The sequence below is a fragment of the Austrofundulus limnaeus genome, unplaced genomic scaffold, assembly GCF_001266775.1.
Source record: "Austrofundulus limnaeus strain Quisiro unplaced genomic scaffold, Austrofundulus_limnaeus-1.0 Scaffold53, whole genome shotgun sequence".
Taxonomy (NCBI): Eukaryota; Metazoa; Chordata; class Actinopteri; order Cyprinodontiformes; family Rivulidae; genus Austrofundulus; species Austrofundulus limnaeus.
In genome coordinates this window covers 322,093-336,083 of record NW_013952455.1, presented here as the reverse complement: position 1 = coordinate 336,083, position 13,991 = coordinate 322,093, and the positions used below count along the sequence as shown (strand labels likewise).

At 39.7% G+C, this 13,991-nt stretch overlaps 1 protein-coding gene across 1 annotated transcript; it reads left to right on the top strand.

Moving 5' to 3' along the window:
* Nucleotides 1–800: 800 nt before the first annotated feature.
* traf7 (TNF receptor-associated factor 7) lies at nt 801–13,418 on the top strand (the record flags this gene model as incomplete). Its single annotated transcript, XM_014008816.1, is given in 17 exon segments — nt 801–957; nt 1,122–1,179; nt 1,285–1,379; nt 1,521–1,637; nt 1,791–1,883; nt 7,117–7,150; nt 7,236–7,458; nt 7,565–7,699; nt 7,839–7,934; nt 8,054–8,175; nt 8,421–8,494; nt 8,660–8,708; nt 10,604–10,731; nt 10,916–10,998; nt 11,108–11,147; nt 11,247–11,363; nt 13,296–13,418. Coding segments are annotated over 16 exon segments (1,581 nt in total), but the record flags the coding sequence as incomplete, so codon positions are not given.
* Between the last annotated feature and the right edge of the window lie 573 nt (nt 13,419–13,991).

The window sequence follows — 13,991 nt, the reverse complement described above, 5'->3', positions numbered from 1 at the left end:
TGGACRCCCCTGTTTTAAGGAATCAAAGTGAGGCTTTCAAGCAAAACATTTAACCAACTCTAAAGCACGGTGATGGTAGTGTCATTCTGTGGTGCCACTGCAGTCCTATATCTAACTTCTTCAACTTCACCTCAGATTAACAGGTGGTTAAAATTTAGGCACAAGGACAATGATCCTAAACACACAACTGTTGTCTTAAAAAAGTCTGACATAAGACTTCAGGCATGGCCTTTCCAAAGCCCTGATCTTAACCTGAGTTAAAATGTGTGGATTGTGCTAAAAAGCTTACTCTGTCAGAAAACCAACCAATGAACTGATCTAATTCAGTCAAGAGGAGTGGTCAAATATATCAGCCAGAATTATGCCAAAAGCTTTACTTCGGAGCTGCTTGTTAAGAAACATTTAACAAAGTGGGGTGTGTTTATATTGAGCCTGCATTTGTCATTTAGAGAAAATCCACAACTTTTGCACCCAATTCATCATAAAARCATGTTCAAAATGACTGAAGTTGTAAACTGTAAAATCACTCCACCTTAGAAAAGAACACGACGGTGTTCATGCTCATCTGAAAACAGCTGCATCATGTCATGGTGCATTCAGGATTTATTTGTGCAGTTTTCAAACTGAGGTCATTAAAAAGCCACAATCCAAATGTCCACAAAGTTTGAACAAACTAGTTCCTCCTGCCTTTGGAACTGAACTGATGTTTAATAATTTCCTTGTTGATTTGTTTTTATTTTATTTTATGTCTTAAAAATATAACTATATTTTTTCTGTTCCTCCTGCTGTTTTCAGGCTTAGCGGCTCAGCTGGCTGTGGATGTTTCCTGTTCACATGTGAGACATCTGGGTTAGGAGCAGTAGTAAGACCCCTCGCTACAGCCAGTACACCGGAGGAGCAGCAGCCGCCTCATCGCCCACCTCCAGCTGTCCTTCCACCCCTCTCGCAGACTCTGGGGTAAAATTTGAGTCTGTTTGTGTTTATATTCTCTGGATTTAGACCTTTATGAATAAGAAACAATACATTAAAATGGTTAAGAGCGTTAGCATGTTGTCAGACTTGGCTGATTTGTTGTTAGATTAGTTTTGTTAGTGACTGGAGGTAACTCTTCTTCTCTGTAGGGCAGGATGGACGCATCATTTGGCCCCACGTTCTCAGCAGTGGCTTCTGGGTCTAAAGGTAACTGTCCGTTAATCTTCTTTTTCTTTTCCTGAATTCTTTCTGACATACTCCCTTCCTCTGGTCTTATCTCTCCTGAGCCATGCTTTGATATTATGTTCTCAGCTGAAGGATCCACTACATACAARCAGCACAGAAGAACTCCCTCTTCCTCTTCAAGCACTCTGACTTACTCCCCTCGTGATGATGATGAAGGAATGGTAAACCGATCTTCTCAGCTTGATTCAGTCTGATTAAACTTATCTAAACAGATCATTTATAAGGGTCAGATAATCTTAAATAATCTTAGATGCGCAGAGCTGCCGTTGATGTAAGAACCCTTGTTGTTTTTTTTGACCCAGCCTCCTATCGGCACTCCCCGAAGGTCTGATTCAGCCATCTCAGTTCGGTCTCTCCACTCCGAGTCTAACATGTCGCTGCGCTCCACTTTCTCTCTGCACGAAGAAGAAGAAGACACAGTACGTGCCTGCCCTGAACTCAACTAAACACAAACTCAGCAGATGTTTTACAGATGTGTTTGTAGTTGTTGTCACAGAAACAGAGTCGACCTGGAACTGAAGCTGAACCCAACATGGCTGCCTGGAGTAACACGAGTTTATGTTTGTGAACAGGAGCCCCAGGTGTTTGCTGAGCAGCCTTCAGTAAAACTCTGCTGCCAGCTGTGCTGCAAYGTCTTCAAGGACCCCGTCATCACCACATGTGGGGTGGGTTCACTTTCCACACCTTTTTTTTTYATTTCAGCTCTGATTGTTGGGCTTCTTCCAACTTGTAAGCTTGTAAAGTGATGAAGTTTTCTGTTTCTTTGACTTGAGCTACAATAGTTAAAGTACACAACATGGAAACTACGTTACCACAGACCAGGAGAAGTTTTAGTTTCGTGAAGTYAAAAGATAAACTTGGTAAAAACTAGTGGTTCACAAACTTTTATCTTCTGCTCCCCACTTTGGTTTATAATAGGGCTGTCAAATGATTAATATTTCTAATCTGATTAATCCCAAAGTAGCTGTGAATTAATCATAATTAATCTTAAATTTAAAATACATTTCTATTGGATATTGATAAAATAAATTACTTGAGTTATTAATTAGTTTTTAATGTTTTTATTTAGAAAACAAAATTGATGCTTAGACATGATTTTTGTGTATAAAACAGGACCTAAAAATGCTCCAAACATATTTGAGTCAGTCAAATTTTGTGCAGAGTAATGGTTAAATCAACAATTCAAGGATTTTCATTCCAAATGAAAGATAGATACTGAGGTCACAGTTGTCAGCAAAACATAAATAAATAAAAATAAGCCATAAGAAGACAAAAAGAAAAAAAACCTATACATAATGTGTTACACATGGAGTTTTTTAATTTCATTTATTTAACCTTTATTTATCCAGGTAAACTGTTTGAGAAACACTTCTCATTTACAAACATGACCTGGCATGCACTGAGTGCATTGCAATATATACAAACCTACATATTCAGTCATAGTAAAGTGACTGTAAATTTTAATCGCGATTAAAATTTTTAATCCATGCCCATGCAGCACTAAAATTAATCAGAGTTGACTCGATTAATTTCACAGCCCTAGTTTATAAAAACAATTTCTGTGCCCCCTCGACACACATACAGCCTTCAAGCAGAGACACACGTTTTGTTTTCAAAGTCCATTGCAGTTTATTTCTCACCTGAACCTTTTCTTTAACAATTTAACTAAAAAAATAAAACTGAAATAAATTACAGGTTGTGATAAATTAAACCTTTTTAAAATAACAAAGCAAACCACCAATGTAATTAAGTGTAAATATTTATTTACTGTTGCCAATATTCAATAGAGTTGTAACGATTTACTCAAGCTCCAATTTAATTGTGATTATTAGTTGTTTTTTTTATCAACAAAATAAATTGTAGCCATTTTATAACCTAATAAGTTTCTTTTCTTTAACCGTCAGCATTTGTGTCTTTGTATCAAATGGTACCTGTCTGTTGTTTTAGTAACAGAATATAAATTCAAAATAAATAAATAGGTCATCAAAAATACTTTTGGTGGCCAAAAGCGATCAAATATCAAACATAACAAAGTTCTACAATATAGGGTTGGGCATAATCTTATCGTGTGCAATTAATTGTCAGAAAAACATTAATCTATTACTTTTTGGCACTTGACGATTAACACGATTAATGCAACCAGACAGAGTCCGCTCGCTGCTCCTCTCTCCTTCAAATATGACGAACATTCAAAAAAAGTTCTGTAATTTATTTATCAACACAATTTAAAATTAGATGTCTAACCTGAAGTCTGTAATTTTGATACAATTTGGAACTGATTTTTATGAAGAGCAAATCTTTCCCACTAAATTGGTCATGTGACCAGGAAGGACATGAGGGTGTCCAGGGGCTCCAGGGGATTAATTGTTAAATTAATTGTTATCGGCTAAATACCACAATTAATTGTGATTATTATTTTTTGCTAATAATGCCCAACTCTACTGCAATAACACTGAAATCGATTCATTTGTTTTTATGAATCGGTTCAYATTTTAGTTATAATCGATTCAAGATTAATTACATCCCTAATGTCCATCATTGCTATGAATAAAAAATGCCTCCCCCTGAGTTTAAAAACAGGAGTTCATTTTYARTGTCCAGCTTGGATCTGTATTTTCTCRTGGTTGAGGCCACAGCTGAAAACCTTTCTCAGAAGTAGGATGTAGCAAAAGGCACCTCGTTTACCTAGCAGTGGGTAATCTTTGTCCACTCCAAAACTCAGCTGTTTGAGACTTAAACTGCAGCCTTGAATCAGTAGTGGCATCAATGAACTGTTCCTCCTCTGATGTGTTGAGGTCGACAGGTGTCGCACCAAAAAGGTGGTCACTGATCCAGATGTATTCTTTGGAGTCCTTCACCAGAAAATACTTCAGCAAGTGTCTCTGAAGGGCAGAGATGAGTTCTTTCATGAATGATTTCAAGCTCTCACATGAGTCCATCTTTCACTCGCTGCTCMTGCATCACAAGTTTTCTGCTAAATAATGGGACTTTATCTGCCAGATGTGAGAGGTGTGTTTGTACCCTACATCCACAAATTCAGTTCATTGAATTTTAGAAACATGTCWCTGAGCTGTGCAAGTTTCATGAGGAACTCGTTCCATCACTTCCGTCTTCCTCCAAAAAGATGCAAATCTCATCTCGCACTTCAAAGACCSTGGACCTCACCTTGCCACATGACGGCCACCGGGACTCGCTGTGAAACAACAGATGTGAAGAAATTCATTGGAGTTTGTTTATCCACTGATTTTTAAAGACACTTCACGTAGTTTAGTTTTTTCTTAGGTGAACAGTATGTATATCTTTTTATAATGTGGTTATTTCTGCTTAAATTGATGATTTTATGTGCAGACTGGGTCTTGATGAGGGTTTYACAGACTCAGGAGGCTTTTAGTTAGATTTAAGCCTGGTTTAACACTAGCTACGTTTACATGGACAAAAGTAATCAGATTAAAAGGTCGTTGGGAATAAAAATGCGTCATGTAAACAGCCCGTTTGGATTATTCTGACCCGATTGAGCTCGATCCGAATGAATTTTTAATCCGAATGAGTCGGGTGGTTTATGCCGATTGATAATCGGAATGAGGTTCATGTAAACACTTAATCGGATCATCTTATTCTGATTGTAGAAAACTGACCTGTGTGCATGTCTTCTGACTTTCATTTTCTCGGTGGGACAGCAGCGCTCCAGCTGCGCTGCACTGCGCAGAACTTTATCTCCTCGCTCTCTTAACAGATGAAAAAGGAAACAAACAGCAGACATTGCTTCGCAAAAAATAAAAAGCACGTATTGCTTCATCTGCAGCTCAGCCGAGGAGTAACGACGTCTCTACCATTATTAAAAACTGACACAGGTCTGTCCTGAGTGCACAGAGGAGCTTTGTTTACGTTTGTAACACGGAAGTAGAGCTGAAAATTTACAATACTGCGCATGTAAACATTTTTCATGATAGGATTGTGTCCATGTAAACAGTACATTCGGATTATTTAATCCGAATACATTTCAATCCGATCAAAAAATTTTGTGCATGTAAACATAGCTACTGACAACACATAAGAACCGTGATGGAACATTAGCTGAGGACTGAATGTGTGACGTCTGGACTCCGTGTAGAAATAGCCTGCCCTTTAAGACACTGTCATGAGGCAGGGTCAGGACGTGAAGATGATGGTAACTCAAGGTGTATTTCCTGGTTCTGGGCACTGATTAGCCGGCTGCTGGTGTCTGCAGAATAAAACCACCACTAATCAGTCCACAGCTGTGTYGATGGGTTTTGTATAACTCGCACATATCACTCAGACATTCACATATTGTTGTTGGTAACTTGTGGTAGATCTGAACAGGTAAATGAGTGTAAGAACACGTGATATTTTTTTTAGTGACCAGAGCCGAAAAAAAATCTGTGCTTTCGCAGGTTGTGTTTTTTTTTTCAGTTTCCACTTTGTTTATTTCCTGCATCTCTGCCCTGGCACAGGTTGTGTGTTTTGATGTAGTTTACTGTGATGATGACATCGGTCATTACGTCATTCGGTTCGGGACTCAGCTGTTGCTTTGCCGTGTATCATGCAGTGCGTCTACGTGATGAGCGCTTGCAGCCTTTGGTGTTTGCCAGCCATTGTCTCTCTGTCCAGACCCCCACACAGTCCTCCCATTTCAGATTGGCTTCTTTCATGTAAGAGTCGATCACTTTAAACGGCTCTTCTGCAGTGGCTCTACCAWTAAGTTGTTTGGAAAAAAGCAGTTGCTCATCTCATCTCCATCTATGAATCTGACATGAGTTATCAGTAAGCAGTCTTTGTTACTGTCAGTGGCTTCTGCAGAGAAAAGCGGCAGCTGTCCCACACCTTATCGTTTATCTGCTCCTCTGTCCTTTGACATGTCRTAAACACCTGATGGGATTATTGGACAGACAAATGGCCCATAATTTTCTGGTTGCTGTGTCATCGATCAGAGCTGAAACCATATCAATTCCTCTGCAGTTCTGTGTGACGTTTTACACTGTGCCATTTGGTTGGCAACTTTATATGAGCTGAGTTGAGCATTTGCTGGCTCAGATGCAGCTTTAGTAAAGCACTGTGGTTTACAAGTTTTTATTTGAAAAAGTCAACTGACTGTTTTGTCTCCAAATGGAGTCTTGGCTTGTTAGGCTTCAAACTGTCACAAGTTAGCACTTTAAGACAGACAACACTGGTGTCTCCTCATTACCCATCATTGTGCACCATTGCCAAAGGCAAGACTTGCTTCGTCCTATTTTCTTTAGCTTGGAAGCATCTGCTTTGTGTTTTTATGGGAGCCCCATCAAAAACCTGTCCGTTATGCTAGCAGTGTCCAAGCTTTCATTTTTAATTTCTTTTATTCATTCAAGCCATCGAGTTCATTTGAACTAACCATTTAATAGTTTGCCATTCTCATAGGGTTTAATGAACTTCTATTCTGAAAAAAACTGAATTAGTGGGAAACACTGATAATGCAGAGAGTACTGTTGGACGTTTGTCTCAAGAACCATGCAGTTTTTTTTTAAAAAATATATCAAAGATACTCGTTTGATTGATTTTAAAACTGAAAAATTTTGAACTCAAAGTGCCAAAGCAATTCTCATTCAGTCCATCTTAGTGCAACAGTACGGTCCATTTTAACAGTTTTAAATTGGAGCTGACAAACAGCAAGATTGTTGCTCAGAACCAAAGTTTGTATTTCTCTGTCTTTGATAATAATAATGATGATAAACTGTTATTAATTGTCAGTAGTTAATTTTAGAATCTGTATACATCTAGAATGAAAACTACACTTGTTTTGATTGGTAATAAACATGTCAGAACATATTAAATATTCAAAGGATTTAAAGTATGAACAAAGAAGCAGAGAAGTTGTAAGTTTCTCCTGGTTTTTCTTCCCTGCAGCACACCTTCTGCAGACGCTGTGCCTTGACTTCAGGTGAGTATCAGCTTCTTGTTTTGCAGTCAGGATGTAAAGAAATTCATCTTATTAAAAACATTATAATGTCCATCCGTCCTCACAGATAAGTGCCCCGTGGACGCTGCCAAGCTGACGGTGGTCGTGAACAACATAGCTGTGGCCGAGCAGATCGGAGAGCTCTTCATCCACTGTAAATACGGCTGCAGAGCCACGACCAGCGGCGCGAGTGGAGCTGCAGCCGCCACCACCTCGGTGGCAGGGAAACCTGGGGCGTTCGAGGTGGACCCGCTGGGCTGCCCGTTCACCATCAAACTGTCCTCGCGCAAGTACGGACCCCCAGAACTGGCCTTACATTTGCCGGACTGTAAAACGAGGTCATGTTTTTGTCGCCATTTTGCTGTAATTCATCCCAACGTTTGTGGTTTTGCGCAGAGAACACGAGGCCACGTGTGACTACAGGCCAGTACGGTGCCCCAACAACCCCTCCTGCCCCCCATTGCTCACCATGAACCTGGAAGCTCACCTTAAGGAGTGCGAACACATCAAGTGTCCTCACTCCAAATATGGGTGAGTCTTTTCTACTTGTCAACCAACAGATAAAAGCAGATATTTCTATTTCGATGAAAATATGGCTGTTTTCATTCATTTATTATTTTTTAAATAACGCCACTTTCCACTAATCACCGCAGCCTCCTCTTTCCAACAGCTGTACGTTCATAGGAAACCAGGATACGTATGAGACACACCTGGAGGTCTGTAAGTTTGAGGGTCTGAAGGAGTTTCTGCAGCAGACTGATGACAGGTGAGCTGCAACTCTGAATCCAAACATTTTAAAATCTAATTAACCTTTCATTGTTTATATATATATTTATTACGTAATCCTTCAACGCGTATAAAAAAGCCATCTGTGGTCGTGTTCAGGTTCCATGAGATGCAGCTGACTCTGGCTCAGAAGGACCAAGATATTGCTTTCCTGCGCTCCATGTTGGGCAAACTCTCTGAGAAGCTGGATCAGCTGGAGAAAAACCTGGAGCTTAAATTTGGTGAGAAAAGAAAAAGATTTCTAACGTGCTTTTTTTAAAGTTCTGTTGAGTTGGAAATGCAAGTGTTGGACAAAACATGAAGGAACCACAATTAGTGGAAATAATTGAACGGATATGAATTAATCTGATTTTTAATAGAAGAAAAATAAAGCATCACTACTTCAAAAACCTACTTTCATAGATTAGATGTTGATTAGTTCACCTTGTTTTTCTTGCTCTAAATGTGTGTCTGCATGTGTTTTCAGATATGCTGGATGAGAACCAGAGTAAACTCAGCGAGGACCTAATGGAGTTTAGGAGAGATGCCTCAATGCTTAATGTAAGTTTTTTTTACCTCCTGCAATGACAGAATCCAGAACTTGCAGAACCTGAAATTTACACATAAAAACAAGCATTTAAAATGATATCGGACAATAAATCTAAATGTTTGACGCATGTTAAATGAGGTTATAATTGAACATATTTGATACGTGTGTCATTATAGGACGAGTTGTCCCACATCAACGCCAGACTCAACATGGGAATCCTGGGCTGTATGTATTTTTTGTTCCTTGTGTTGTCCTGAACTTTCCCTCAGTGGAACTAATAGCTTTTGAACTTTTGAATAAGATTTGAATGATTCAGTAAATATCAGTATGCAAGTTCACCCATCAAAACTTAAATATTCTCCTGATGGATTGATGCAATCAGYAGTTTTGATATCAGCCTGTCTGCGTTCATGTGTGTAGTGACATGGAAGCTGTTCAGTTGAGGAAACATCAACAAACCAAACATAATGCTTTAAAGCAAAGTTTTAGTATAAGCTAATGTTGTGTTCATTTGTTTGAGAAATAAAACTGTGTTTTAGTCCTGAAATGTTTTTTTTCATAGCACACTTGTTTGGCTAACCATTAGCCTAGCCTGGTCAAAGACTTTAGCCTCTTTYTCCATACTCTGTGCTGAGATATTAACAGTTAAAAACTATTTGTCAGAACATCACTTCAGACACTGTTTCTCTTAAACACTTTTAGTAATTCTGAGAACAAAGCAGGCGAAGTTGAGATGCATGAAATTCAGCATGAAAAACAAACTGAAGACAGCAAATGTCATKTTAACAAACGTAAACAGATATCAGTGTGCTCACTCAGTATTGGGACAAACAGGTTAACTGAAATTTKCTTCAGCACTGTTGTAAAGGGCAGTGTGGCAACTCTGTTCTTTTACTTCAAACCACACAAATGAGTACAAAGAAAACTTRTGGTAGGAGAGTTTGGGTACAAAGTGATGAGCGCCTGTTTTAAAATCACTTCAGCAAATGCAATCAAAGARAAATTGTTTAACAATTAATTTTCAGTTGAATATGAAATCCATCCTTCTTATCYGTTTGTCTGGATAAATGGGTTTGTGTTTCTGTGCTGTTTTCATTAAAGGTCTCCTGGCTGTGTGTATCATTGCCAGCTGCTAACCAAACAGATAATATCAGGTGTTAAAAAGATTCCTTTTTGTAAAAACAAAGTTTCTTCTTGCAGATCAGCACCATCTAAGCTTTTTTATGTATTTTGGTCATTTAGTGAGAAGATYTCATGACACCCACTGCTTCCATTATAAATCTGATTGGTTGATTAAAACGTCCATCTGAACTTAACCAGGGGTGTCACACTCATTTTCACCGAGGGCCACTTGAGCGTTATGGTGGCCCACGAAGGGCCACTTTTAATGAACTTTGACGTTTCATGTTTAACTTTGACTAAACAGTGTTTTAATATAAATACTGATAAGAACTGAGTGTCTGACTGACTAAATCTGAAATAAATACAGAAATATTATTAAAAGTAAAATTTGTAAAGTTTTACTCACTGATGAGTTTCTAGTGAGTAGCTGCATTATGGCAGGTTTAGTTATTAGTTGATGCTGACTTTAAAGCAGCTTATTTTCAGACGTTATTACTGAGCTATCCATCTAAACTGCTCAGTTAAGTAAACCCAACAGCTCAGAGGCAGGACAATTGTTATTATCTTTCACCTTTTTAATTTATTTTGTCGCCTTTAATCATAAATTTAAAGTTTACTATTGATATAAGAAACAATTTTCATGTTAACTAAAAATTTAAAATAAAATCTGGCGTGGGCCTTGAGTTTGACATGTGTGGGCTAGACGATTCTGAGACCCAGGYTAGACAAACAAAAAATTATAATTGGGGTTTATTTGTTTTTTTTTCCCTCAACACAAAATTACAGCAACAAGCAGAAAACACAAAAACCAACATGTCTTAGTCTTATGTTACAGAAAGCAAGCAAGCAAGAGAAGGACATTTGTTTGATTTGCAGGTCTCCTCAGGGYCTTCTCTGAACAACTGTCAAATAAAAATGTCTGTTTTTTCCTCTCGTTTGTGTTTCTCAGTTGCTTTCTGCCACCAGCAACTCAGAACTCRACTCTGTTTGTGTTGCAGCTTACGACCCGCAGCAGATCTTCAAGTGTAAGGGGACATTTGTGGGCCACCAGGGTCCTGTCTGGTGTCTGTGTGTGTACTCCACTGGAGACCTGCTCTTCTCTGGCTCCTCTGACAAGACCATTAAGGTACTCTGAGATAAGAAAGCCTTTTCTGTGGACGCAGCTGTGATTTTAGTTTAAACACAGTCTCCACATTCCATGAAATCATTTTAAATGGAAAGAAAGTAACACAAAAAGCWATATGTGTAGACGTTATGATCCCTACACATATATATAAATGTGTTTTTTTTTTTTTTTTACTTGCTGTCAGGTCTGGGACACCTGCACGACCTACAAGTGCCAGAAAACCCTGGAGGGTCATGACGGCATCGTGCTGGCTCTGTGTATCCAAGGGTAACGAGCTGCACACACAAAAACCACATGTTCTGTTCAGTGTTTTACGTCAGCTGGGAGAGCTGGTCCTCCCCCACAASCATAACGTTTTCTGTTATTGTTCCCACAGCAACAAGCTTTACAGCGGCTCTGCAGACTGCACCATCATCGTAAGTTCCTTCCTCCTCTTAGTTTCAGCAGGAGCACATCTGCTTAGTTTCAGGTCCGAGTTGTTGGCRTGAAGTAAAGTTTGGCGTTGTGCTGCGTAGGTTTGGGACATCCAGACTCTGCAGAAGGTCAACACCATCCGTGCCCATGACAACCCTGTGTGCACTCTGGTCTCCTCCCACAACATGCTGTTCAGCGGCTCCCTCAAGGCCATCAAGGTAGAGTGAGCTGTAAGAAGTCTTCTCTCACAGACACATGTCAGTGTCAGGTCGAAGCACAGGCATCGTTTTCATGTTGAAATCAGAGCGCGTACACAGGGACTTTCCTTTCTTACCCAACTCTTCGCTCCTCCTCCTCTTCCTCTTCCCTTTGTGACCTCATCAACCAGTACGTGCCTCAGCTCAGGTTTATATGCAGCTTTTTTTCCCCTTGAATCGTGTGTTAATTAGAGTTAAGCTTTTTTTCTGTTTATATTGACTTAAAGGGATCCATGATTAGTTGTAACATTAGACTTTATTTGATAAACATATAAAAGACTAAAAATACTGTAGGATGTTTAGTTTTTATAATTTTTAAACTAAAAATTTCAAAATATATTACACAGACGGGGCCATTTTATTTACGCACAAAGCATTCTGGGTAAATGATGACGTGGGTAGGTCCTCGGTGTGAGCGAGCTATATCCACCCTGAAGGTTAATCTTGGAAAATATCTGATGATTGTCTCTTTTAAATGAAACCAGAGAGCGTTGACAGAGAGGAGAAGGTAGAAATGACTCAGYCTGTAACTGAAAATATGGATGGAGGACCTCAGTTTAGCTTGTTTGTCGTGCTAGCGCCGAGCTAATACATATAAGGCAATATAGCRTCGGTGCTAGTAACTCCTCTGTGTTCAAACTATATATACAGTATTAGGATACGTTCACACAGCAGGCAAATGCAGAAATCCCTTTGTTGTTTTGCCCCATGTGACCCATATTTGATTTTTTTCCTGACAGTCTGAACGTGACAAATCTGATTTATTTCAAATCCARCCCAAGCCTTTTCAGTATGTGGTACTGAATCAAACACACATCTGATATTTTCCAAAGCGACCTCTGTCTGAACACTCTGTTTCATTTCATCTGACTTTACATCAGTGAGGTGGGGGGTGAGCAGATCGATCCATGTAATAAAGACATCAACCTCGAGTCCTATAATTTACATCTATAGCTCCACACGTCTTCAGCTTCAGAACAGAAGTCCAGTTYCTTCATCTTTGTTTTAATTTTCCATGTCTTGGATGACTGAGAATCCACAGAAACATGTTAGTAATGTTTGTGTCTGACCTTATCGATGCTAAAGTCACTGAATCGATACTTTGCTTCAATCCAAATCTGGTCAGAGGCAGGTGAAAATCTAAACAGTGAACTAAACATGCATGTCAAATAATTATTTAATCAGCTCTGACTGCACAACAGCTCCAGAATCGACATGCTAACATGTAGCATCCATGTTAAGCTAATATTTTAAACAGTGGGCTGAATGAGACGTCACATCTTCTGCACATGTGGGTCACATCAGGCCATGAAGAGTTCACACAGGAGTCAGATGGAAGTCGCATTTAAAATATAATGTGAATATTCACGCYGAAAACACTTTTTTTCCCTTCAGAATCAGAAYTGAGCATTAAGACCTGCAGTGTGAACGTAGCCTTACAGTTATCAGTAGCTTGGAGCAGATTCCTGGGTCTTGCCCAGTTGTGTCTCTTATTGGCTACTTCTTAACTTTGGACCAGGTTCCTYAAGAGTCTTTTATTAATGGATACCCTAAATCTGACCCAATCAGAAGCAGTGTAGAGAAGGGCTTTTCAACAAATTTAAAAGATAAAATATAATAAAACTTCTTCTGCAGGTATTGTGCAACACGAGTCATAACTTCCTGTTTTAGCCAATGTCCTGTAGTGAAAGATTTGTCTGTAGCTTATTTCAACTGAGTACCAGCAGGTTCATGAGAAGGAGAGGTACCATGTAAAAAGTGATTKTACGTTAAGAACGGAAATCTAGAAGTTCTGGTAGTGAGTCCCAGATGGGGAACCACACAATCGGACCTGTGACAGTGAACTGCAGAGGCCTGTGGTGTTTTGATGGGACCTCATGCTTGTGTTGGTAGGTGTGGGACATCGTGGGAACAGAACTCAAGCTGAAGAAGGAGCTGACGGGTCTGAATCACTGGGTCAGAGCTCTGGTGGCCTCCCAGAACCACCTGTACAGCGGCTCCTATCAGACCATCAAGGTATTTTGGGTGGGGGGCATTAACTATATGTGAAGCTGCATATATGTGAGTGTGTTTCTCCTGCTGGAGACACATTGATGGTGTAAAGGGGGAGGGATTGGTTCTGAAAAATATTTTGGTGGGCTTTGTGAGACCAGTGTTGTAGCAGGATGAATTGTTGGTAGGCATGGGACGAATACCGGTTTCAAAACCACTATAATTTTCTGTCATACCGTGCCTACGGAAGGACAGAACGGAAAGCGTTTTTTTTGTTTATTTTTCCTCCAGTCTGTGCCGCTGCAGACTTTCCCCCGCGACCCCTCACCCGCGCACTCCCGCAGCAGACTGCCTGTCGTCACTCGCAGCTCTGCAAGGGTTGTGTGGTGGCTGAAGAACAGAGGTCCCCAAACCTTTCCCCTGTCTAAAATAATAAAGACGGCTATATGAAAATACTTAGGATTCCATAAAGATGACAACAATGTGGACCGTGGAGGCAAMACATCTAACATGATCGCAGCTCCAGGTAAAGTTTATGCTAGCTTGAAATGAACGAGCTAACGTTAGCATCAGATTGTGAAACAYAYCACCGTGTTG